The sequence below is a fragment of the Oncorhynchus mykiss genome, chromosome 22, assembly GCF_057628025.1.
Source record: "Oncorhynchus mykiss isolate SJ-2025 chromosome 22, ASM5762802v1, whole genome shotgun sequence".
Classification (NCBI taxonomy): Eukaryota; Metazoa; Chordata; class Actinopteri; order Salmoniformes; family Salmonidae; genus Oncorhynchus; species Oncorhynchus mykiss.
The window spans coordinates 5,431,733-5,459,191 of record NC_143043.1 but is presented as its reverse complement, the minus strand read 5'-3'; the positions used below and the strand labels follow the sequence as shown (position 1 = coordinate 5,459,191).

Here is a 27,459-nt window from a genome sequence, read left to right as displayed (position 1 = left end):
GTTTAATCAGCTTATTGATGCCACACCTGTTAGGTGGATGGATTATCTTGGCAAAGGATAAATGCCCACCAACTGGGATGTAAACACATTTGTGCACAACGTTTTAGAGCTATGGGACATTTCTGGGATCTTTTCTATTAGCTCATGAAACATGGGACCAACACTTTACATGTTGCATGTATATTTATGTTCAGTGTATATTGTAGCAAGACTCATACTGTTTGTCCAGACCAAAGTGTTTTTTGAGCAAAACTGAAAAGACATAAATGTAAGGCTCCGGTCAAAAGAAGTGTGCTGTCGTTTAGGTCAGCCAGAGGAACCTCTCATATGTGGACGTGGTTATCTGGATGGGTGTGTTTGTTATAGAATAGATGTCAATATGTCCTTATTCTACATTAATTCTAAATGAATGTCTCTGTTTCCGCAGCAACTGATGCGCTCCTCCATCTTCCACATGTTCATTCTGACTATGGTTGCCGTAGACGTAATCGTTGCCGCTAGCAACTACTACAAGGGCGAGAACCACCAAAGGCACTATGACGAGTTCTACCTGGCTGAGGTAAGGGATCAGAACACACAAACATACTGTACAATACACACACAAACACCATACTGTATGTTTTACTATCCTTGTTTGACTTGATATTGATTTTGATTCAAAATCCTATTTTCCCTAACCCTAACATTGACCTCATGACTCTTATGATAAGATATTTGTGATCAATGTAATGTTGAGTGGTCACAGCATCGTACCATCATAAATATGTTATTTGAACAGTAGCAACAGAACGTCTACATTTGATGCACAAACGCATCTAAATAGCATTGTTTTTTATTAATTTAATTTAACCATTATTTAACTAGTTAAGAACAAATTCTTATTTACAATGATGGCCTACCAAAAGGCAAAAGGATTGGGATAAATAAAATATATATATACATATATACACTACCATTCAAAAGTTTGGGGTCACTTAGAAATGTCCTTTTAAAGAAAAGCACATTTTTTGTCCATTAAAATAACATCAAGTTGATCAGAAAGGCAAGGTATACATTAATATTGTAAATGACTATTGTAACTATAAAAGGCAGATGTTTTATGGATTATCTACATAGGCGTAGAGAGGCCCATTATCAGCAACCATCAATGGCACATTGTGTTAGCTAATCCAAGTTTATAATTTTAAAAGGCTAATTGATCATTTGAATTTTTTTGGCAATTATGTTAGCACAGCTGAAAACTGTTGTTCGGATTAAAGAAGCAATAAAACTGGCCTTCGTTAGACTAGTTGAGTATCTGGAGCATCAGCATTTGTGGGTTCGATTACAGGCTCAAAATGGCCAGAAACAAAGCACATTCTTCTGAAACTCGTCTGTCTATTCTTGTTCTGAGAAATGAAGGCTATTCCATGCGGGAAATTGCCAAGAAACTGAAGATCTCCCTTCACAGAACAGCGCAAACTGTCTCTAACCAGATTAGAAAGAGGAGTGAGAGGAGTGGGAGGTCCCAGTGCACAACTGAGCAAGAGGACAAGTTCATTAGAGTGTCTAGGTTGAGAAACAGACGCCTCACAAGTCCTCCACTGGCAGCTTCATTAAATAATTCCCACAAAACAGTCTCAACGTCAACAGTGATGAGGCGACTCCAGGATGCTGGCCTTCTAGAGCAATAAGTTAGAGACAACAATACATCAAGCAAAGTAGGTAGCCACAACTGTCATTAAGAGTATCCATGATTGAGTATTTGAATGAATAGATTGAGATAAACCTGTCCAGTTTGAGTTTTTGTTGCAGCTCGTTCCAGTCGCTTGTTGTAGAGCATTTGACACAATATCCGGGGAGGGGCCAGCTGAATATTAGACTATCATCTGCATATAAATGGATGAGAGAGCTTCCTATTGCCTGAGCTATGTTGTTGATGTAAATTGAGAAGAGTGTGGGGCCTACTATCGAGCCTTGGGGTCATCCATTGGTGACAGGCAGTGGCTGACAAAGTAGATGTTCTAACTTTATACACTGCACTCTTTGAGAGAGGTAGTTAGCAAACCAGGCCAAAGACCCCTCAGAGACACCAATACTCCTTTGCCGGCTGACAAGAACGGAATTGTTTACCGTATCCAAAGCTTTGGCCAAGTCCATAAAAATAACAGCACAGCATTGCTTATAATCAAGGGCAATGATGACATCATTGAGGACCTTTAAGGTTTCAGTGAGACATCATAACCTGAGCAGAAACCAGATTGCATACCCGAGAGAATACTGTAGACATAAAGAAATTGGCCTATAACAGTCTGAAAAGCATCTAAATAATGTTTTGTACTGATGGGAAATAAAGATCTTCACCTTCATTCCTCAATTTGACCTTTTATTGTGAAAGATAAATGAACTTGATCATTCAAGCATCACACGGAACACATCCATAGCCAAACTCATTTCATAAACCAGTCTAAATAACAGGTTGTGCTGACAGAAAACAAATCATAAGTTACAGTTGAAGTCGGAAGTTTACATACACCTTAGCCAAATACATTTTCACAATTCCTGACATTTAATCCTAGTAAAAATTCCCAGTCTTAGTCCCGGTCAGTTAGGATCACCACTTTATTTTAAGAATGTGAAATGTCAGAATAATTGTTGACAGAATGATTTATTTCAGCTTTTTATTTCTTTCTTTACATTCCCGGTGGGTCAGAATATTACATACACTCAATTAGTATTTGGTAGCATTGCCTTTAAATTGTTTAACTTGGGTAAAACGTTTCGGGTAGCCTTCTACAAGCTTCCCACAATAAATTGGGTGAATTTTGGACCATTCCTCCTGACAGAGCTGGTGTAACTGAGTCAGGTTTGTAGGCCTTCTTGCTCGCACACACTTTTTCAGTTCTGCCCACATATTTTCTATAGGATTGAGGTCAGGGCTTTGTGATGGCCACTCCAATACTTTGACTTTGTTGTCCTTAAGCCATTTTTGCCACAACTTTGGAAGTATGCTTGTGGTCATTGTCCATTTGGAAGACCCTTTTGCGACCAAACTTGACTGATGTCTTGAGATGTTGCTTCTGTATACAATTTAGCTGATTTCATGGATACACCATTCAATCTGATCACCCGCACAAACTACCTCACTTTGTTGCTTACATGACTTGATCCACTCTGCACTCACTCTCCTCCACTCACTCTCCCTCACTCTCCTCCACTCCGACCAGGCTAAAAGCTATCCAAGCCATTATACTCATACTTATACCACATGTGATGATTCCAAAATATCGTCCTCGCTTATCGATGAGGCAGGCATCTGGCTACATGTCCAGTGGTCATAATACTTTGAAATGATGATGAATTGTATCCACTGCTGTAGCCTAATTTCTCCGGGGGGGAAATACATGTAATTCATAATAAAAATGTACAAAAGTATTAAAGATGCCTGCCAGTGTTTCCCTTAGCCATGGTCTGCATTTGAAATAAACAGTTCATTTTGAAAGTTTTCAGACCCTTGACTTTTTCCACATTTTGTTACGTTACAGCCTTATTCTAACATTAATTAAATAAACCATTTTCCTCATCAAACTACACACAATACCCCATAATGAGAAAGTGGAAACTGTTTTTTTATGTTTGCAAATGTAATACAAATAGTAATACCTTATTTACGTAAGTATTCAGACCCTTTGCTATGAGACTCGGGAATTGAGCTCAGGTGCATCCTGTTTCCATTGATCGTCCTTGAGATGTTTCTACAACTTGACTGGACCTTTGGGAAATTCAATTGATTGGACATGATTTGGAAAGGCACACACCTGCCTATATAAGGTCCCACAGTTGACAGGGCAGGTAAGAGCATAAACCAAGACATGAAGTCGAAGGAATTGTATGTAGAACTCCCATACATAATTGTGTCGAGGCACAGATGTGGGGAAGGGTCCCAAAACATTTCTGCAGCATTGATGGTCCCGAAGAACACAGTAGCCTCCGTCATTCTTAAATGGAAGAATATTTGGAATCACCAAAACTTTTCCTAGAGCTGGCCGACCGGCCATACTGAGCAATCGGGGGAGAAGGACCTGGGTCAGGGAGAGGACCAAGAACTCAATGCTCACTCTGACAAACCTCCAGAGTTCATCTGTGGAGACGGGAGAGCCTTCCAGAAGGACAAGCATCTCTGCCACACTCTACCAATCAGTCCATTATGGTCGAGTGGCCAGACGGAAGCCACTCATTAGTAAAAGGCACATCACAGCCAGCTTGGAGTTTGCCAAAAGGCACCTAATGGAATCTCAGACTATTAGAAACAATATTCTCTGATCTGATGAAACCAAGATTGAACTCTTTGGCCTGAATGCCAAGCATCATGTCTGGAGGAAACCTGTCACCGTCCCTACTGTGACTGGGACTGGGAGACTCATCAGGATCAAGGAAAAGATGAACGGAGCAAAGTACAGAGAGATCCTTGATGAAAAGTTGCTCCAGAGCGCTCAGGACCTCAGACTGGGGTAAAGGTTCACCTTCCAACAAGACAACAACCCTAAGCACACAGCAAAAACAATGTAGGAATGGCTTGGGGACAAGTCTCTGCTGTCCTTGAGTGGCCCAGCCAGAGCCCGACTTGTAGCCGATCGAACATCTCTGGAGAGACCTGAAAATAGCTGTTTAGCAACGCTCCCCATCCAACCTGACAGAGCTTGAGAGGATCTGCAGAGAAGAATGTGAGAAATACAGGTGTGCCAAGCTTTTAGCGTCATCCCCAAGAAGACTTAATGCTGTATTCGCTGCCAAAGGTGCTTCAACATAGTACTGAGTAAAGGGTCTGAATACTAAAAACGTTTTGCTTTGTCATTATGGTGTATTGTGTATAGATTACTGAAAAATGTCAAGGGGTCTGAATACTCTCTGAATCTACTGTATGCTCATAGTGTACCCTGCTCTCACTGTTTGTTCGCCACTATTTTAGCAAATACACTGGACTTAGAACCTCAGGTTCCACGCCCTGTTTCACACGCGCAGCCCCTCAGACAAGCTAATACCAATGCCTCTTTCAGATATTATAAAAGCAATATATATGATCAAAATAATTATTTAATTACCAATAATACTATACGTACTCGCTGCTCCTACTATTGGCAAAAAAAGATAAGAGACACAATGGTTAAAAATGACTGTTTTATAAAGCCTCATATGAAGCAGACAACGCTGTCTTGATACAGAATAGTGGCAAAATGCGACAATCAAATTCTAGAACAGTGGTATAGATTTCTGGTACTACGTGCAAAAAGAATTCGCCCTGTTTGGTCCGCTATTAATATTTCAAACCTACGCTTCAAAAGGTTATTGGCCATGTACTCTTATAATCTCCAGCCGGCACAGCCAGAAGAGGAATAGCCACCCGTCAGTGCCTGGTTCCTCTCTACGTTTCTTCCTATGTTCCTCCCTTTCTACAGAGTTTTCCCTAGCTACAGTGCTTCTACATCTGCATTGCTTGCGCTTTGGGGGTTTAGGCCGGGTTTCTGTAAGCACTTTGACAACTGCTGATGTAAAAAGGGCTTTATAAATACATTTGATTGATTGATTGAGGATTGGGCTTCATATTCCCTACCACACAAACATAAAATGAAAAACGTACCTCCGATTGAATCACACTCAAACCTGGGAGTAAAATCTATGATTTTATAGTTATTTTTGTTGTACAATTATAATATTGGTGCTACTATCGGATTGTAAACGGAAACAGTTGATTTGCACTCGCCATCATGGAGTGTTTTTACACACACGCACACACACACACAAACCCGCTCTCAATCTGCCCGGCTCTGTCGATGCCATCAGTATGCAGGTGGCAGAGCGTGAACAATGAAGGAGAGGCGTGTCTCCCTCTTTACCTCCCTCCCGGCCCTCACTCTCTCTCACACAGCTGAATGGGAAAGATAAGAGATGGGAGAAACCACACACAAGATTCTCTCCCTTCGCTCCCTCTCTTTTTTTATCATCCATCCATTGATCACAGTTTTTCCACTCAATCAGGGCTAGGTGAGGGGAAAAATATAGGAAATACTTGTTTTGGTTTTCTTGCTAAATGCATATTTTGGTTTTTCCAGCTATTTCCCCCTTCCGGCCACTCCCTTTTCTTCCCTATGGGATGAATGCAATCACGTTATCTCTTGTTCTCCTTTCAATCTATTTCTTATTTCTCTCCTTCTCATTACCTACACAAGCTTATTGTCCCCCACCATGAAATCGGGAAGGAAACTGTTGATCTGTCTCCGTCCGTTAGTGCGTTCGTTAGTACATTAGTCACATGCGATATCTCAGACAGCACTGACCCAATTTTGACAAAACGTGGGTGAATGATGCATCTTGTCATAGAGATCCGGAATTTACATAATTACACTGATTGGCCAGATGGGGACGCTATGACAAGAGATTGAAAATGCAGACTTTGAAAGGTCACGCCCCTCAACCCGTTTGACGTAAAGTCATGAAATTTGGGACACAGGTCCCTGTTCTCACAAGGAACTAATTTGCCTCAGGGACCCATTAGGTCCGCCATGATGGATTTTCCACCATTATGGAAAAGGAAAAAATATCTTCTTGCACCAAATGACTTATCTGCATGGAACTTGATATTTGGTATCTATTAGAGGTCGACCAATTATGATTTTTCACCGCCGATACCGATTATTGGAGGACCAAAAAAGCCGATACCGATTTAATCGGACGATTTTTAAAAAACGTATTTTTAATAATGACAATTACAACAATCCTGAATGAACACTTATTTTAACTTAATATAATACATCAATAAAATAAATTTAGCCTCACGTAAATAATGAAACATGTTCAAAAACAGTGTTGGAGAAGAAAGAAAGTAAAAGTGCAATATGAGCTATGTAAGAAAGCTAACGTTTCAATTCCTTGCTCAGAACATGAGAACATATGAAAGCTGGTGGTTCCTTTTAACATGAGTCTTCAATATTCCCAGGTAAGAAGTTTAAGGTTGTAGTTATTATAGGAATTATAGGGCTATTTCCCTCTATACCATTTGTATTTCATTAACCTTTGAATATTTGATGTTCTTATAGGCACTTTAGTATTGCCAGTGAAACAGTATAGCTTCCGTCCCTCTAGTTAGCACGCTAACTAGCTAGCCTTTTCACTTCAGTTACACCAGCCTCATCTCGGGAGTTGATAGGCTTGAAGTCATAAACAGTGTAATGCTTGACGCACAACGAAGAGCTGCTGGCAAAACGCACAAAAGTGCTGTTTGAATGAATGTTTACGCGCCTGCTTCTGCCTACCACCGCTCAGTCAGATACTTGTATGCTTGTATGCTCAGTCAGATTATATGCAACGCAGGACACGCTAGATAATATCTAGTAATATCATCAACCATGTGTAGTTAACTAGTTTATGATTGATTATGATTGATTGTTTTTATAAGATAAGTTTAATGCTAGCTAGCAACTTACCTTGGCTTACTGCATTCACTTAACAGGCAGTCTCCTTGTGGAGTGCAACGAGAGAGAGTCAGGTTGTTATTGCGTTGGACTAGTTAACTGTACGTTTGCAAGATTGGATCCCCCGAGCTGACAAGGTGAAAATCGGCCCTAATTAATCAGCCATTCCGATTAATCGGTTGACCTCTAGTATCTATGGACAAAGGTCTCTTATCGCAATATTTTTCAGATTAGTACCTAAAACAACAATATTCACCAATAAACATTCACGTGGGTGTGATCTGGCACATAAATGAATATAAATCAGTCAAGGATATTGTTATTATAACAAAACACTGTGAAGACTCAACAAATGCAAGATCATTCATATCGACCACACGGTGGCTCTAACGATTCAAATTTGTCTCACGTGCTCAGGGATATGAGTCTAGCTAACCCACACGATATTTCAGACTCCTGGCCCGATTTTGACTAAATTTGGGTAAATGATGTGTCTTGCCATATGACCAAGAAGGCCAACACTCATTTTGAAGTCGCAGGCAGGACTACCTCATCACATGATCATGAGTAACAATAACTGACTCATGTCCACTACACTTTCAAATGTACATTTTCACATTTTAATGTCGACTAGGGCTGTCAAATGATTCCAAAATGTAATTGACTTTATCGCAGGATTTGCTGTGATTAATCACAATTAATAGCAAATTCATAATTTTCTCAAATTGAGCTGTAATTTAAGATTTTTTATACAAAAAGCATTACAGCAATATTGACGTCTTCATTTTTTCCAAAGTAACGGTTAGGAAAATCAGGTAAAACACACTTTCTTAAACCTCAAAGTCAACTTGTTTTGACATAGCATTGTTTTTAGATGTATAGATGATGTATTTTGGATGTTTTCAGTGTATTTTGAACGCTTTCAGACAATGTGATAAAAAATGTGCACAAAAATGGCAAAAAGTTAACTTTAGTTAATGTTTACTTGTTAAACGCTAGCTTCTCTGTCCTTTTCACTGGGGTTCTTCCAACGGTCACTGGCCTACATATGCCGAAGAGAAGCGTGCACCTGCAGCAGTAACACACACACACTAACACACAATTGCTCAGATTTACAACATTTAAAAATTGTACGCACTTCAATTATTATACTCAGGTAGGCTGTTACCTTTTTATAGAGTGCATTATAGAATTAGTCATTTTACCACCACCTTTTCACACGTGAGGAGAATAACACAATTTCACTACCTCATGTGAACTTCCAATTCCACATGTGAAAGTTTGCCTAGCGGTTAAGAGTGTTGGGTCAGTAACCAAAATGTCGCTGGTTCGAATCCCAAGCCAACTAGTTGAAAAATCTGCCACTTAACCATAATTGCTCCAGTAAGTCGCCCTGGATAAGAGCGTCTGCTAAATGACTAACATGTAAATGTGGAATGTTCTTATGTGAAACTTATGTGAAGCAAATTCGTTTTTCACGTATGATTGTTCATAACATGGTGAAGTGATATTTTCACAGGTAGATTTTTTTTACACATTGATTTTCACGTTATTGATTTCGACATGTGAACTTGCAATTCCGTATGTGAACGTGATATTTTCACATGAGAAACTACAATTCACAGATGAAAACACGTTTTTTTTCTCACTTGTAAAAATGTGGTTAACGTGAAATTTTATGCATGTGAAAATATGGTTTCACGTGACGTTTAAGCTCTACATGTGAAAACGACTATTTCACATGCGAAACAGCAAATTTGACATGTTTTTTGTTTTTAAGGTATGTATGTGTATGTTGCACATACATGTGATGAGTAACCTTGACTGACACCTGAAGACTTGAGTTGGCGCCTCAAGCCTAGTCATTATCTCAGCTGGCTAACACAGTCTTGTGATGGGCAGGAGATCTGGGTCACATTAATAAAATACCAACTGTGACCTGGGATCTCTGTCTATCTGTTCGTAGGTTGCATTTACAGTGCTGTTTGACCTGGAGGCTATGCTTAAGGTCTGGTGCCTGGGCTTCACGGGCTACATCATCTCCTCTCTGCACAAGTTTGAGTTGCTGCTGGTGGTGGGGACCACCCTGCACATCTACCCTGACCTCTACCACTCCCAGTTCACCTACTTCCAGGTAATGAATACATGCACATTCACACACACACATGCATGCACATACACACAATCACACACACACGATTATGGGGCTGCTTTTGCTCGTAAAAAATGACTAGTGATGCCACTTCTTATTTATTTTCTGTGACCACGCTAGTGATGCATGGGTTGACTCATAACTCGCAGTCCCTGCAGTTATATCTGTGGGGCGAATTGGTTTAGGGTCATTAAATATCGTGTGGTTGAAGGGCAGGTTGAATTAAGATAAACTATACTTTAAAAAAATCCATAAATGTGTAAATATTGTGCAATTTCTATAGTCTACATTGTGGTTTTTCTTTCATTATTTTAAGCTGTTTGGTATTAGTGCATAAGTCTAAACTTTAGGGCTTAACTGTACGTGTGCCAAATTGCCTACACAGCCAATCGCCAAACGGGAAGAAAAAATGTACGTCAATCCATGGGGGCAAAACGGCATTGGCGAAGTTTAATTCAACAAGACAAAAGCTATGAAAGGAGAGTTGAAAATAAAGAGAAGGGAGGGACAGAACAGTAATGTTTGGGAAAGATTTGGTGAAGCGGTAGAAGAGAGTGATAGCAGTGCCGGTTATGTTGTGTGTGATGATTGTGAGGCCCTATACAAATTCCACGGTCACAAGACGGATCTTCAAATAGGCCTATGGCATGTCAAGGGAACTGTTGTTTAGATGGGTTAAATGGAAACGGAAATCTGGAAAACTAATCAGAATAACCAACTGTTTTTTGGCAAAATCCATAGTCGTCTGATAATACTAGTCCCGTGTGAATCGACATCCCTGTGTTTTGAGAGAAAGGTCTGAGTTTTATAGCTGTTGCTCACGGTATGAGCAAGAAAAAATAACTGGGGTATTCTGGGGTAATAAATACATAACCAATGTTCTCTAGTAATACTTGTCCCGTGCGAATAGGGCTATAGCCTTAATAACTCCTGCAGAATTAAGCATTTCTTGAAGAAAAATGATACCCCAAATTTAGACAAAATTTGGACTTCTTTCTTTCTGCATCTTGAGAGAACGCTCCGTTAGATACGATCTGTACAGGTGCTGTCTTCATCATAAAAGCTGATCATTTTTCAACCACATAAAAAATGCATCGAAGCCAAACTGAAATCTTATCAGAAACACGTTGGGTCGTTCTCAAAGCTTTTTCCTTACAACTGATCAAACTGATGGGCATTTGGATATTTTTGCACAGAAAATGTTTGCCTTTTATTTTTCTTTATTGTATTTTCTCCCCAGTCCCTAAACATATTTTCTCTGCGAAAGATGACACAGAGAACTTTACAGATGTTAACTAGATTGTAGCAATAGCATCGATCTATTACCTTATTCTGTCTTCTAGGGCAACATATTATGACAAAAGAGAAGCTGCTTAAATCTAATTATAGACAAGTTGACTAACAAATAGCCTACCAAAATGTTAGACATTATAAGCATAAACATATCTAAATCAGGCAAAAGAAAATACTGCACCCCCTGTCAAAAAATTGTTCTTCAGTCTTTGACTGTAGCCTATAGCGCATCTTCTATATTTGCGGGTTATGGTTGGGTGCGGGCCTCAGCTTTTCACTTCATCACATAGTCGGTCGGCTGTGGATGGGTTATTAGAAATTGCAGGTGGGTGTGGCTGAACAAACAGCTGAACAACGCACCACTAGACCATGCATTGATTAACATAATTACATGTTCATTCAATCACTGATCCAAGCATTATAACAGATTCTGACAAATGTTAGTTTGAGTTGAATGCTTTGACTGATGTTGTATTAGTCAGCACTAACATACAGGATTTGTTTGTCCCAATGCCACTAGATTTATAAACATGGATTTCCACTATTTGGTGACAGGCCTATCGTTCACATGAACCCATGATTAAACTGGCCCTACTTTTTTCGTCTTCACTGTGGTGTGTGTGAGGGAGAGACTATGTGCATGCAGTCAGAGGAGACGAGGCAGAGAACAGCAAGCAGGCAGCACCTGCTGCCGTTTCCCCGTCCTAATCGTTCACTAAATGTGGGTAATAATGTGTGCTGGCAGTTCCCTTGGTGGCTTCTGGGTGGCCTGTGTGTGTGTCTGTGTTTTTGCAACTGTGGATACTTGTGTGTGTATACGTATGCTTGTCTGTGTGTGTATGTATGTGTGTCTGCATATATGTTTGTGTGTGTGTGTGTGTGCATTCATGTGCCAGTGTGTGTGTATGCATGCTTGTGTGTGCGTGCGTTCATGCCTGTGTGCGTGTTTGTACGTGCGTGTGTGTGTTTTGGTAGCATCTGTTGAGAGAAGCAGGCAGGATCAGGTCGGCTCATGTTGACAAGCCTCATTAAGAACAAGAAGCTGTGAGGGAGTCATTCTGCCATACTCACAACAGGAGAGACAAGAGGGTCGCTGCATGATTCTAACATCAAGGTGACAGGTTTAAGTCCCACAAGGTGCTGGTCACACCAATATTTCAGGTTGAAGTCCCATAAAGTGCTGAGAAAACCAAAGCTGTATGTTCAAGGCTCAACGGGCTGGCAACACCAATGTTGTGGGTTCAAGTCCCACAATGTTCTGGGAACACCAATGTTCAAGTCATATAAGGCTCTGGCAACACTAATGTTGTATGTTCAAGTCCCACAATGTGCTGGAAACACCCATGTTCAAGTCATATAAGGCTCTGGCAACACCAATGTTGTAGGTTCAAGGCTGTATGTTCAAGTCCCATAAGTTGCTGGCAACACCACTGTTGTAGGTTCAAGTCCCACAAGGTGCTGGAAACACCAAGGTTGTAGGTTAAAAGCCGATGGTGCTGGAAACACCAAGGTTGTAGGTTCAAGTCCCATAAGGTGCTGGCAACCCCAATGTTGTAGGTTAAAGTCCCATTAGGTGCTGGAAACACCAAGGTTGTAGGTTCAAGTCCCAAAGGGTTGGCAATTTTATGGGCTCAAATCTCACATTATATACTCAGTATTTTTGTAGATTTTGCAATATAAAGGTAATAGGTTCAAGTCCCGTTAGGACAACACATTATCAATACTATGGGTTCATTGTCCCTTTCGATAACAGTGTCTACTAAATTAGACTGTATTGTATTATGAAAGTCCATGAGAGGTCCATTGCTTTGGAGGCCAAAAGGTATTGTAGCGAACTCCTTATTGAAGAAGAGACTGCATTTTACCCAGATGCCTATATGAAGATTTAGGAAAAAGCTGCAGGCTTACCAAACCAAATTGATATGGGACAAACAGGTTTTGTTCTTTCAGGATCTTCTAGAATCCTCTGTGTGAGGAATTAGCCCAAAGAGAGAGGCATTTGTTCAGTGTATTCCTTATATCTTTTTACGATGGGGCATTTCACTTTGAAAGGTCAGACTGAGCTGATTGTCATCCGGTCTGGTCAAAATGTCACATACATTACACAAACACACACACTGTTTAATCACAGGAATGGTTACGCCTCTCCAGTATTTTACCTAAGTGCTGGCCATCTGCTAAACAGCCGGTAACATCCAGCTACTTTTTCCATTTCAAATCTTTTCAAATAAAAATGTACATTTGTTTGTCAGAAAAGTCAGTTGAGCCCTCTCCAGCAAGAATGAACCACATACGACATATTCTAGTGATCTATTGATAAGACAGGCGCTTGTCAGTCACAAAGCAAGCGATGAACGGGAAACACTTCTGGTTTGACAGTCTGCTGTCTGTCCCACCTCCCGCTACCTGTGTGATTTGTATTCCGTCACGGCTGGTATATCGATGTTACCACACGCGGAGGATAAAATAGACTTTCCACCATCTCAACATCCCTCTAAGGCTAGCTTCCTAGCCCCGGCCTGCTAGCTGTCTGAATCGCCATGTCTCCAGCCAGCCCAACCACTCACTGGACCCCTATGATCACTCGGCTACGCATGCCTCTCCCTAATATCAATATGCCTTGTCCATTACTGTCCTGGTTAGTGATTATTGTCTTATTTCACTGTATAGCCTCTAGCCCTGCTCAATATGCCTTAACTTCTTGTGAATAGCAATCCCGGATCCGGGAGCGTAATCATAGCCTCAAACGAATTAGCATAACTCAGCGGACATAAATACCCCTAGAAAATGTTCCTATTCATGAAAATCACATATGAAATATATTGAGACACAGTTTAGCCTTTTGTTAATCACACTGTCATCTCAGATTTTCAAAATATGCGTTACAGCCAACGCTAGACAAGCATTTGTGTAAGTTTATCATGGCATAATGCTATGCTAGGCTCTGCTGGCAGCAGGCAACATTTTCACGAAAATAAGAAAAGCAACCAAATTAAATAATTTACCTTTGAAGAACTTCGGATGTTTTCACTCAGGAGACTCTCAGTTAGATAGCAACCATTCCATCTCCAACGACCAGTTCTGATAGTCTTTAGCCGTACCCTTATCCTACCCCTCCTCTCTTCCTCTGGTGATGTAGAGGTTAATCCAGGCCCTGCAGTGCGTAGCTCCACTCCTACACCCCAGGTGCTCTCATTCGTTGACTTCTGTAACCGTAAAAGCCTTGGTTTCGTGCATGTTAACATCAGAAGCCTCCTCTCTAAGTATGTTTTATTCACTGCTTTAGCACACTCTGCCAACCCGGATGTCCTAGCCGTATGTGAATCCTGGCTTAGGAAAACTACCAAAAACCCTGACATTTCCATCCCTAACTATAACATTTTCCGACAAGATAGAACTGCCAAAGGGGGCAGTGTTGCAATCTACTGCAGAGATAGCTTTCAGAGTTCTGTCTTACTCTCCATTCCTGTACCCAAACAATTTGAGCTTCTACTTTTAAAAACCCAAGTCTCACACCGTTGCCGCTTGCTATAGACAACCCTCTGCCCCCAGCTGTGCTCTGGACACCATATGTGAACTGATTGCCTCCCATCTATCTTCAGAGCTCATGCTGCTAGGTGACCTAAACTGGGATATGCTTAACACCCCGGCTATCCAATCTAAGCATGATGTCCTCACACAAATTATCAATGAACCCAACATGTACAACTCCAAATCCATAAACACGGGCACCCTCATAGATATCATCCTAACCAACTTGCCCTCCAAATACACCTCTGCTGTTTTCAACCAAGATCTCAGCGATCACTGCCTCATTGCCTGCATCCGTAATGGGTCTGTGGTCAAACGACCACCCCTCATCGCTGTCAAACGCTCCCTAAAACACGTTCTAATCGACCTGGCCCGGGTATCCAGGAAGGATATTGACCTCATCCCATCAGTAGAAGATGCCTAGTTATTCTTTAAAAGTGCCTTCCTTACCATACCAACTTAAATAAGCATGCCCCATTCAAAAAATGTAGAACCAGGAACAGATATAGCCCTTGGTTCTCTCCAGACCTGACTGCCCTTGACCAGCACAAAAATATCCTGAGGCGCATCGAATAGCCCCCAGTGATATGCAACTTTTCAGGGAAGTTAGGAACCAATATACACAGGCAGTTAGGAAAGCTAAGGCTAGCTTTTTCAAGCAGAAATTTGCATCCTGTAACACAAACTCAAAATGGTCTGGGACACTGTAAAGTCGATGGAGATTAAGAGCACCTCATCCTAGCTGCCCACTGCGCTGAGGCTAGGAAACCACCGATAAATCCACTGTAATTGAGCATTTCAATAAGCATTTTTCTACGTCTGGCCATGCTTTCCACCTGGCTACCCCCACAGCAACTCCCCCAAGCCTCCCCAAGCATCCCCCATTTCTCCTTCACCCAAATCCAGATAGCTGATGTTCTGGAAGAGCTACAAAATCTGGAACCCTACAAATCAGCCGGGCGAGACAATCTGGACCCAATCTGGATCCTCTGAGATTCCCAAAGATTGGTCATCCCCCTCTTCAATGGGTGAGACACTCTAGACTCAAACTCCTTCAGACCTATATCTATGCTACGTGTTACGGAGTAATGGTTCATATGCTATTTACTGTGCTTTGATTGACGATCAGTGTTGACCAATTTATAGGTGTTGAATTGACTGAATATAGTCGATAACCTATATCCTTTTACCATTCATAAATCATACAACGTAGTTATATGTCCATAGTATCGCACTGAGACAAGTAAACCAAAGATCTTGTTTGAATTCTCCTATGCTTTGTAGCCCATGTCAGGACTTCCCAGACAGTGACACTAAAGTGAGTGACTGGTCAGTGTACTGTAACCTACCAAATCACATCGGTAAGCGAGACACTCATTTGGCTCCCTATTTTGCATACTGTTAGTCTTTTTTAGCAATTATCTGCAGATAAATTATAAAAGTCGATGAAGATGGTGAATCCTCCCTGCAGGAACAATAGGTATTGGAGATAGAGCCTCATTCTGGTCCAAATATTAAGGATAATTTTACCTAAAATTATGTCAAATCAGAAAGATATAGTACTTAAGACTAAGCTTTTTATTTCTTCAATTTGACCTTTCATTTATTTTTCAAGATGAAGTGGGCTATCTACCTAATTTTTGTTTTACTAAAATACATAATTTGAAAAACATCATTGTTGTAATTCATATCTTGTAGTAAAACTCTAAAGGCAACTTTAATTTCAACAGAAGGTGTAATGTTAAAAAAGGTTACATTTTCTCCACTTACGCAAAAATAGTAATGACCATATAGGCAATATCCAAAATACCTAACAATACACTGAATTCATAACTCAAATAAGTAATTTAAATTGTAAAGCATTTCTACACAATACCACAATAAATCATACTTTTTATTGCATGTATATAATGTCTCTTGACTTACATGAGCAAAACATACATAAATATTTTCATGGTGGAACATTCATTTTTATTTTTTTAACCTTTATTTAACTAGGCAAGTCAGTTAAGAACAAATTCTTATTTTCAATGACGGCCTAGTGGGTTAACTGCCTGTTCAGGGGCAGAACGACTTTTTTTACCTTGTCAGCTCGGGGATTTGAACTTGCAACCTTCCGGTTACTAGTCCACCGCTCTAACAACTAGCCTACCCTGCCGCCCCAGGGTAGCCTCATGGTGGGGAGGGGAAAATAACAAAAAGAAGAGAAGGAAAAGGATGGCATGTCCAGAGTCAGTACCTCTGAAAAAAGATGTCACACATCTCTGTCATTTACGAGTTCCAACCCGTTTTTGCTATTTAATTACTTGTTTTGTGTTTATCTAAACATTTTTTTTTATACATAACGTTGATACAGTGGCAAGAAAAAGTATGTGAACCCTTTGGAAATACCTGGATTTCTGCATAAATTGGTCATACAATTTGATCTGAACTTCATCTAGGTCACAACAATAGACAAACACAGTCTGCTTAAACTAATAACACACAAACAATTATACGTTTTCATGTCTTTACTGAACACACCGTGTAAACATTCACAGTGCAGGGTGGAACAAGTATGTGAACCCCTGGATTTAATAGCTGGTTGACCCTCCTTTGGCATCAATAACCTCACCAAACATTTTCTGTCGTTGCGGATCAGACCTGCACAATGGTCAGAAGGAATTTTGGACCATTCCTCTTTACAAAACTGTTTGAGTTCAGCAATATTCTTGGGATGTCTGGTGTCAACTGCTCTATTGAGGTCATGCCACAGCATCTTAATCTGGTTGAGGTCAGGACTCTGGGCCACTCCAGAAGGCGTATTTTCTTCTGTTGAAGCCATTCTGTTGTTGATTTACTTTGATTTGGGTCGTTGTCCTGTTGCACCACCTAACTTCTGTTGAGCTTCAATTGGCAGACAGATAGCCTAACATTCTCCTGCAAAATGTCTTGATAAACTTCGGAATTCATTTTTTCTGTTGATGATGTCAAGCTGTCCAGGCCCTGAGGCAGCAAAGCAGCCCCAAACCATGATGCTCCCTCCACCATACTTTACAGTTGGGATGAGGTTTTGATGTTGGTGTGCTGTGCCATTTTTTTTGTTGTGTGTTCCTTCCAAACAACTCAACTGTAGTTTCATCTGTCCACAGAATATTTTGCCAGTAGCGCTGTGGAACATCCAGGTGCACTTTTGCAAACTCCAGACGTGCAGCAATGTTTTTCTGGACAACAGTATCTTCTTCTGTGGTGCCCTCCCATGAACAACATTCTTGTTTAGTCAACAGAGATGTTAGCATGTTTAGTCATCAGAGATGTTAACATGTTCCAGAGATTTCTGTAAGTCTTTAGCTGACACTCTAGGATTCTTCTTAACCTCATTGAGCATTCTGCGCTGTGTTCTTGCAGTCATCCTTGCAGGACGGCCACTCCTAGGGAGAGTAGCAACAGTGCTGAACTTTCTCCATTTATAGACAATGTGTCTTACCGTGGACTGATGAACATCATAGATACTTTTGTAACCCTTTTCAGCATTAAGTCAACAATTCTTAATCTTAGGTCTTCTGAGATCTATTTTGTTCGACTCATGGTTCACATCAGGCAATGCTTCTTGTGAATAGCAAACTCACATTTTGTGAGTGTTTTTAATAGGGCAAGGCAGCTCTAACCAACGTCACCAATCTCTTCTCATTGATTGGACTCCAGGTTAGCTGACTCCTGACTCCAATTAGCTTTTTGGAGAAGTCATTAGCCTTGGGTTTCACATTTTTCCGATCTACACTGTGAATCTTTAAATTATGTATTCAATATAGACAAGAAAAATACAATAATTTGTGTAGACTGTTCTGTTTGTCTATTGTTGTGACTTAGATGATGATCAGAACAAATTTGATGACCAATTTATGCAGAAATCCAGATAATTCCAAAGAGTTCACATGCTTTTTCTTGCCACTGTATGACTGCCAATAACTTCTGGACATAAGATAGACAGTTACTAACCTTGATTTCGACTTTAAATCTGACTTCAACTGCAACTTTGCTGTTCCCTTGTTCATACCAGACCCATTCCTTTGTTTCATGGGCTACCAAAACGTGCCGGCATCCTGGTGAGGTTGAGCCGAAGAGAATATCGGCCAGCACTCCCCTACGTTCTATTGCCAAATGTCCAGTCACTTGAGAACAAGATGGATGAGTTTTGTTCGAGAGTCTCCTATCAAAGACTTGAAAAGCTGCAATATTATATGTCTTGCAGAGACGTAGCTGGATTACTCTAGGTCAAATCAGCTACAAATCAATTGACAAATCAAAAATTATTTGTCAATTGCGCCAAATACAACAGTTGTAGACCTTACCGTGAAATGCTTACGTAAGGGCTTTTAACCAACAATGCAGTTTAAGAAAATAGAGTTAAGAAAATATTTACAAAACAAACAAAAAAAAGTTACACAATAAAATAACGATAATGAGGTGACTATAAAGTGACTCTAAATAGATAATAAACAGTGAGTAGCAGCAGTCTAAAAACAAAAGTGGGGAGTGTCAATGCAAATAGTTGGGGTGGCCTTTTGATTCATTGTTTAGCAGTCTTACTGCTTGGGAGTAGAAGTTACTAAGGAGCCATTTGGACCTAGACTTGGCCTTCTGGTACTGCTTGGGAGTAGAAGTTACTAAGGAGCCATTTGGACCTAGACTTGGCCTTCTGGTACTGCTTGGGAGTAGAAGTTACTAAGGAGCCATTTGGACCTAGACTTGGCCTTCTGGTACTGCTTGCCGAGCGGTAGCAGAGAAAACAGTCTATGACTTGGGTGACTGGAGTCTTTGGGAAGAAATGTTGCCCTTCCTCTGACACCGCCTAGTTAATAGGTCCTGGATGTCAGGAAGCTTGGCACCAGTGATGTACTGGGCTTACGCACTACCCTTTGAAGTGCCTTTTGGTCGGAGGCAACCGGTCAGGATGCTCTATGCTGTAGAACATTTTGAGGAAATCTTTTCAGTCTACTGAGGGGGAATAGGAGTGGTCGTGCCCTCTTCACGAATGTCTTGGTGTGTTTAGACCGTGATAGTTTTTTGGTGATGTGGACACAATCGATGAGAATGGGGGCGTGCTCGGCCCACCTTTTCCTGTTGTCCACAAACATCTCCTTGGTCTTCATCACGTTAAGGGAGAGGTTGTTATCATGGCACCACACTGACAAGTCTCTGACTACAGCTCAGTGTTCAACAATATTGTGCCCATAAAGCTCATCACTAAGCTAAGGATCCTGGGACTAAACACCTCCCCCTGCAACTGGATCCTGGACTTCCTGATGGGTCGCCCTCAGGTAGTAAGGGTAGGCAACAACACATCTGTCATGTTGATCCTCAACACAGGGGCCTCAGGTCTGCATGCTTAGTCCTCTCTTGTACCACATGTTCACCCACGACTGCATGGCCAAGCACGACTCCAACAACATCATTAAGTTTGCTGACGACATTAACGGTGGTAGGCCTGATCACCAACAGTGGTGTTAGACTGTCAGTGTAGTGTGTGTTAATATAGTTTGTGCATATACACTCCCTATGGGGAGGAGATCAGAGACCTATCAGTGTTGTGACAGGACAACAACTTGTCCCTCAACGTGAGCAAGACAAAGGAGATGATTTTGGACTACATGAAAAGGAGGGCCGAACACGGCCCAATTCACCTCGACGGGGCTGTAGTGGAGCAGGCTGAGAGCTTCAAGTTCCTTCGTGTCCACATCACCAACAAACTAACATGGTCCAAGCACACCAAGACAGTCATGAAGAGGGCACAACAAACCTATTCTCCCTCAGCAGACTGAAAATATTTGGCATGGGTCCTCAGATCCTGAAAAGGTTCTACTGCTGCACCATTGGTTGCATCACTGACTGGTATGGCAACTGATCGGCCTCCGACCGCAAGGCACCCAGTACTTCACTGGGGCCACTGGGGCCAAGCTTCCTGCCATCCAGGACCTCTATACCAGGCGGTGTCAGAGGAAAGCCCTAAAAGTCCATGACTAGGGTGACTCCAGCCACCCTAGTCATAGACTGGTCTCTCTGCTACCGCACGACAAGTGGTACCTGAGTGCCAAGTCTAGGTCCAAGAGGCTTCTAAACAACTTCTACCTCCAAGCCATAAGACTCCTGAACATCTAGTGACTACCCAGACTATTTGCAGTTCACCTCCCTTCTCACCCCCTCTTTACACAACTGCTACTCTCAGTTGGCATCTATGCATAGTAACTTTAATAACTCTACCTACATGTACATATTACCTCAACTAACATCCTGACTGGTGGCATCACTGCCTGGTATGGCAACTGCTTGGCCTCTGACCGCAAGGCACTACAGGGGGTAGTGCTTACGGCCCAGTACATCGCTGGGGCCAAGCTTCCTGCCATCTAGGACCTCTATATCAGGCATTCTCAGTGGAAGGCCCTAAAATTTGCCAATGACTCCAGCCACCCTAGTCATAGACTGTTCTCTCTCCTACCGCACAGCAAGCGGTACTGGAGCGTAAAATCTAGGTCCTAAAGGCTTCTTAACAGCTTCATCCCCCAAGCCATTAGACTCCTGAACAGCTAATCAAAGGGCTACCCATACACCTCTTTTACTCTGCTGCTACTCTCTGTTTATAATCAGAGTGTCTCTGTCCAGTGTCTGTGTTCTCTTGTCCATCTTAATATTGTATTGGTCTGTCTGAGATATGGCTTTTTCTTTGCAACTCTGCCTAGAAGGCCAGCATCCCGGAGTCACCTCTTCACTGTTGTCATTGAGACTGGTGTTTTGTGGGTACTATTTAATGAAGCTGCCAATTGAGGACTTGTGAGTCTGTTTCTCAAACTAGCAACTATTACTTGTCCTCTTGCTCAGTTGTGCACCGGGGCCTCCCACTCCTCTTTCTATTCTGGTTAGAGACAGTTTGCGCTGTTCTGTGATGGGAGTAGTATACAGTGTTGTATGTTTTGGTAATTTCTCGCATGGAATAGCCTTCATTTCTCAGAACATTTCTCAGAACAAGAATAGACTGACGGGTTTCAGAAGAAATTCTTTGTTTCTGGCCTTTTTGAGCCTGTAATCAAACCCACAAATGCTGATTGCTCCAGACACTCAACTAGTCTAAAGAAGGCCAGTTGTATTGCTTCTTTAATCAGGACAACAGTTTTCAGCTGTGCTAACATAATTACAAAATTATTTTCTAATGATCAATTAGCCTTTTAAAATTATAAACTTGGATAAGCTAACACAATGTGCCATTAGAACATTGGTTGCTAATAATGGGCCTCTGTACGCCTATGCAGATATTCCATAAAAAATCAGCCGTATCCAGCTACAATAGGCATTTACAACATTAACAATGTCTACAATGTAATTCTGATCAATTTGATGTTATTTTAATGGACAAAAAATGTAATTTTCTTTCACAAACGAGGAAATTTCTAAGTGACCCCAAACTTTTGAACGGTAGTGTATATGCACAAACTATATTAACACACACTACACTGACAGTCTAACATAAAACCCACACACGTTCACACATGAAAACACATACACGTATACCAACAACACAAACACACAGACATTCACACTCACACACACTTTTCCACTCATCATATGCTGCTGCTACTCATTTTACATGTACATTTTAGTAATTTAGCAGACACTCTCGACCTACAGGAGCAATTGGGGTTAAGTGCCTTGCTCAAGGGCACATCCTCAGAGTTTTCACCTAGTCGGCTCGGGATTTCAAACTAGCGACTTTTCGGTTACTAGCCCAACGCTCTTGAGTCTCCTTCTCTGTTCTTTTGTTTTTAAACTATTGTTATTATTTACAATCCTGATTCCTTGTCACTTAACCCTGCCTTCATGTTCACGTATATCTCAAATACCTCATTCCCCTGCACATTGATCTGGTACTTGTACTCCATGTATAAACAATTCTGAACATCTTCCTAATATTGAGTTGCACTCCCTTTTCCCTGCAGAACAGCCTCAATTGGTCGAGGCATGGACTCTACAATTTTTCAAAGGTGTTCCACAGGGATACTGGCCCATGTTGTTTCCAATGCTTCCCACAGTTGTGTCAAGTTGGCTGGATGTCCTTTGAGTGGTGAACCATTGTTGATACACAGGTGCGTCTGGCACCTACTACCGTACCCCGTTCAAAGACACTTAAATATTTTGTCTTGCTCATTCACCCTCTGAGTGGCACACATACACAATCAATGCCTCAATTGTCTCCAGGCTTAAACATATATATATGTTTTTACCTAACTCCTCCCGTTCATTTACTGTGATTTGAAGTGGATTTAACAAGTGATATCAATAAGGGATCATATCTTTCACCTGGATTCACCTGGTGGTCAGTCGATGTCATGGAAAGAACAAGTGTTTCTAATGGTTTGTACACTCAGTGTAAAGCTTAGTTGTTGTGTATTTTATTATTCTGGTTTTTATTACTTTTTTTCCATGGTTTTTTACTGCATTGTTTGGAAAGGCTCGTAAGCAAGTCTGAAATATATGGTCAACTTTCATTTCTAGCTAATCATTTATTTATAGTAGTGTGGTTGTGCTGGTTGTCCAGCAGAAGGGGCCGCTCGCTCTAGTGGTTGCTTCACGAGCTCTCACTGCTGTAGTTCCCACGCTAGCTTGTCAGTTGAATGAGTGACAAGCCAACCGTAAAAATGTGTTTCAATAAAAATGGACATGATTTCTCTTTGTACTTCATGCCACAAACCGACTTTGTTTAATTGTCAAGAAGACATGCACAGTTTTTAAAAGGGGTAAATTAGCTTTGCTGAAAGGACAGCAACTTTTGATGAACAGATCAACCTCTGCTGCTGAGAAATGGACATGAGATTACATGCTTCTTGGCTAGGCATAAGAAGGCCTTTACCCTTTTGCAGACATAGTGAAAGAGTGCTTTTTGTGTTCAGCATATGCTGATGTGCATATGTGCTGACTTCACTAGCAAACATGCAATTCTAAAGCACAAATACATTAACTTCATCTTTCTTACACAACCTTAATAAGAAGGGTTGAAGATATAGGAAAATACATTGGTAAGCAGCTAAACGAGGATACATCACTGGCTCCGTGTTTCAGCTTAGCATTTGACGAAAGCACAAATGTTTGTGACATTGCTCAGTTATGCGTATGGGTCGGTCCCCTAAAGATACGTCTTATCGGAAATAAATATTGTGCTTATTACTGCAAAGTGAAACGGGAGGAGAGGATGTGTTGAATGCACTTCAGACCTTTATGAATGGGAACAATCTGAACTGGTACAATCTTGCATGTGTGTGCCCTGATGGAGCCCCAAAGAAAAGGGACTTGTCAGGCTGATGAGAAAGAGAGAGGGTATCCTCAACTTCGCTGCGTATCTTTGCATCATATATAAGGAGGTACTTGTTGCAAAACTCAAGAACAGAGAGTTGAAGATTGTGATGCAGCTGTTTGTACAAGTGGTCAACTTTACTGTTTCAATAGCACTGAATCTTCGCCATATTCGTAAACTGCGGCAGGAGTATGAGACAGAAAATGGCGACTTGGTGATGTACAACGAGGAGAGATGGTTATCTCATGGCAGAGTACTTGAGCAGTTTGTGTCTCCTCCCCCAAATATGCGAATGCCTCTCAACCAAGGGGAGAGACGAGCCAGACTTGGAGAATCCAGAATGGGATAATTAAGTATGCCACATTGACTGACCTCACCTGCCAATGCACTGAATCTCAATCTCCAAGGGGAGAGACAAGCCAGACTTGGAAAATCCAGAATGGGATAATAAAGTATGCCACATTGACTGACCTCACCTGCCAATGCACTGAATCTCAATCTCCAAGTGAATAAAAATCCACATAACCAGGGGTGGAATTGGGATGGGGAGTGAACAAAATATATTTTAGAATAGAATGTACGATTTTACAGTGGGATGTTCCCAGAGTGACTTTTTACCCTTCAATTTAATCCCTGTAGGTAACATGCTGTGTCGTCACAACGTTTCAAAACAAAATCACCACGCTGTTCTTACCTGACAGACAGTTTGTGCACTTCCCAAAACTCAGAGCAGTCACCACAGATGACCAGAACTTTTGCAAATTTCAACTAGAATGTATTTGTGGAAGTGTTCGAGGAGCCAAGGGGGGGAGTTTGAATCCAGATTCCAAGATGTACAGGAGTACAATGAGTTTTTCCATGTCGTTGAGACCCCTTCCAAGTCCCAGTGTCTTCTCTGGCCCCAGTTATCACAGGCCTCTCCCCTGACCGTGCTGCAGTGGAATGTGAAGTTGTTTAGCTTCTGGGAAATGACACCCTGAAAGCTGAGATGGGAACCGGTCTTTCCCACTTCTGGAACATGGTCCCTGACACAGAGTACCCAGCTCTGAAGCAGTGTGTGCTAAAAATTGATGTCCTTTTTTGTGAGCACATATACTTGTGAATCAACATTTTCAACCATGAACATTGTGAAGAGAAAAACACGAACACACTGACCAATGCACATCTGTACTGCATTACAATGATTGCAATGACACAGTATTGTATGAGGAGTGTCAAGGAGCAGCAGGCACAATTCTGCTAATCATACTATTAAGCAGGTTGCTCTTCAATAGGTGTGTTTATACATGGCTATTTGTTTTATGTGAAGAGTCAAGGTACAGCAGGTACACCTTCACTCATCAGGTTATTAAGCAGGTTGCTCTTCAATAGGTGTGTTTTTAACACAGCTAGGCCTATTTGTTTTATGTGAAGAGTCAAGGTACAGCAGGTACACCTGCACTCATCAGGTTATTAAGCAGGTTGCTCTTCAATAGGTGTGTTTTTAACACAGCTAGGCCTATTTGTTTTATGTGAAGAGTCAAGGTACAGCAGGTACACCTCCACTCATCAGGGTATTAAGCAGGTTGCTCTTCAATAGGTGTGTTTATACATGGCTATTTGTTTTATGTGCTGCATTTGGAGTGTATTTTTATAAAATATTACATTAGCAGACAAAACTTCTTAATTGAGGTATGTTATTTCAATTTGAGGTTAACGCGGCGGCTCTCTCAGTGATTGAATTCTGCCGATTTGTGACTACCACTGCTCTAGAGGAGGACATCAAGGTGTGACGTTCAGGGCTAAAGTGAGGTTCCTAGGCAGGATGGCATCAAAAGACGGTTAAACCATAGACACAGCGGATGTGGCTCCTGTACAGACCTTGATGGAGAGACATCCAGCTACAGTAGGGGAACTCAGACAGGTGTTAGTGCTATTTTCCTAATACAGGTGAAGTTGGAAGTTCACATACACCTTAGCCAAATACATTTAAACTCAGTATTTCACAATTCCTGACATTTAATACTAGTAAAAACTCCCGTCTTAGGTCAGTTAGGATCCCCACTTTATTTTAAGAATGTGAAATGTCAGAATAAGAGTGGAGAGAATTATTTATTTCAGCTTTTATTTATTTCATCACATTCTCAGTGGGTCAGAAATGTATATACAGTTGTGACCAAAAGTTTTGAGAATGACACAAATATTAATTTCCACTAAGTTTGCTGCTTCACTGTCTTTAGATATTTTTGTCAGATGTTACTCTGGAATACTGAAGTAGAATTACAAGCATTTCATGTCAAAGGCTTTTATTGACAATTACATGAAGTTGATGCAGAGAGTCAATATTTGCAGTGTTGACCCTTCTTTTGCAAGACCTCTTCAATCCACCATGGAATGCTGTCAATTAACTTCTGGGCCACATCCTGACTGATGGCAGCCCATTCTTGCATAATAAATGCTTGGAGTTTGTCAGAATTTGTGAGTTTTTGTTTGTCCACCCGTCTCTTGAGGATTGACCAAAAGTTCTCAATGGGATTAAGGTCTGGGGAGTTTCCTGGCCATGGCCCCAAAATATCAATGTTTTGTTCCCCGGGCCACTTAGTTTTCACTTTTGCCTTATGGAAAGGTGCTCCATCATGCTGGAAAAGGCATTGTTCATCCCCAAACTGTTCCTGGATGGTTTGAGAAGTTGCTCTCGGGATGTGTTGGTACCATTCTTTATTCATGGCTGTGTTCTTATGCAAAATGTTGAGTGAGCCCACTCCCTTGGCTGAGAAGCAACCTCACACATGAATGGTCTCAGGATGCTTTACTGTTGGCATGACACAGGACTGATGGTAGCGATCACCTTGTCTTCTCCAGACAAGCTTTTTTCCCTGTACCTTTTGCAGAATATCAGTCTGTTCCTGACATTTTTCCTGGGGAGAAGTGGCTTCTTTGCTGCCCATCTTGACCCCAGGCCATCCTCCAAAAGTCTTCGCCTTACTGTGCATGCAGATGCACTTACACCTGTCTGCTGCCACTCCTGAGCAAGCTCTATACTGGTTGTGCCCCGATCCCGCAGCTGAATCAACTTTAAGAGATGGTCCTGGAGCTTGCTGGACATTCTTGGGCACCCTGAAGCCTTCTTCACAACAATTGAACCGCTCTCCTTGAAGTTCTTGATGATCCGATAAATTGTTGTTTAGGTGCAATCTTACTGGCAGCAATATCCTTGCCTGTGAAGCCCTTTTTGTTCAAAGTAAAGATGACGGCACGTGTTTCCTTGCAAGTAACCATGGTTGACAGAGGAAGAACAATGATTCCAAGCACCACCACCTATCAATCTTCCAGTCTGTTATTTGCACTCAATCAGAATGACAGAGTGATCTCCAGCCTTGTCCTCGTCAACACTCACACCTGTGTTAATGAGAGAATCACTGACATGTTGTCAGCTGGTCCTTTTGTGGCAGGGCTGAAATGTTTTTTGGGATTCAGTTAATTTGCATGGCAAAGAGGGACTTTGCAAATAATTGCAATTCATCTGATCACTCTTTATAACTTTCTGGAGTATATGCAAATTGCCATCGTACAAACTGAGGCAGCAGACTTGGTGAAAATGTATATTTGTGTCATTCTCAAAACTTTTGGCCTCAACTGTACACTCAATTAGTATTTGGTAGCATTGCCTTTAAATTGTTTAACTTGGGTCAAACATTTTGGATAGCCTTCCACAAGCTTCCCACAATTTGTTGGGT

At 41.3% G+C, this 27,459-nt stretch overlaps 1 protein-coding gene across 4 annotated transcripts in view; it reads left to right on the top strand.

Moving 5' to 3' along the window:
* The window catches only part of nalcn (sodium leak channel, non-selective), a 289,782-nt gene that overhangs the window by 125,382 nt on the left and 136,941 nt on the right, over positions 1 to 27,459 (top strand). For all 4 annotated transcript variants that reach the window (XM_090215168.1, XM_036958510.2, XM_090215169.1 and 1 more), the window contains 2 exons: positions 428 to 559; positions 9,415 to 9,582. In XM_090215168.1, the coding sequence (XP_090071294.1) occupies positions 428 to 559; positions 9,415 to 9,582 (300 nt within the window). The remainder of the gene's footprint in view (positions 1 to 427; positions 560 to 9,414; positions 9,583 to 27,459) is intronic.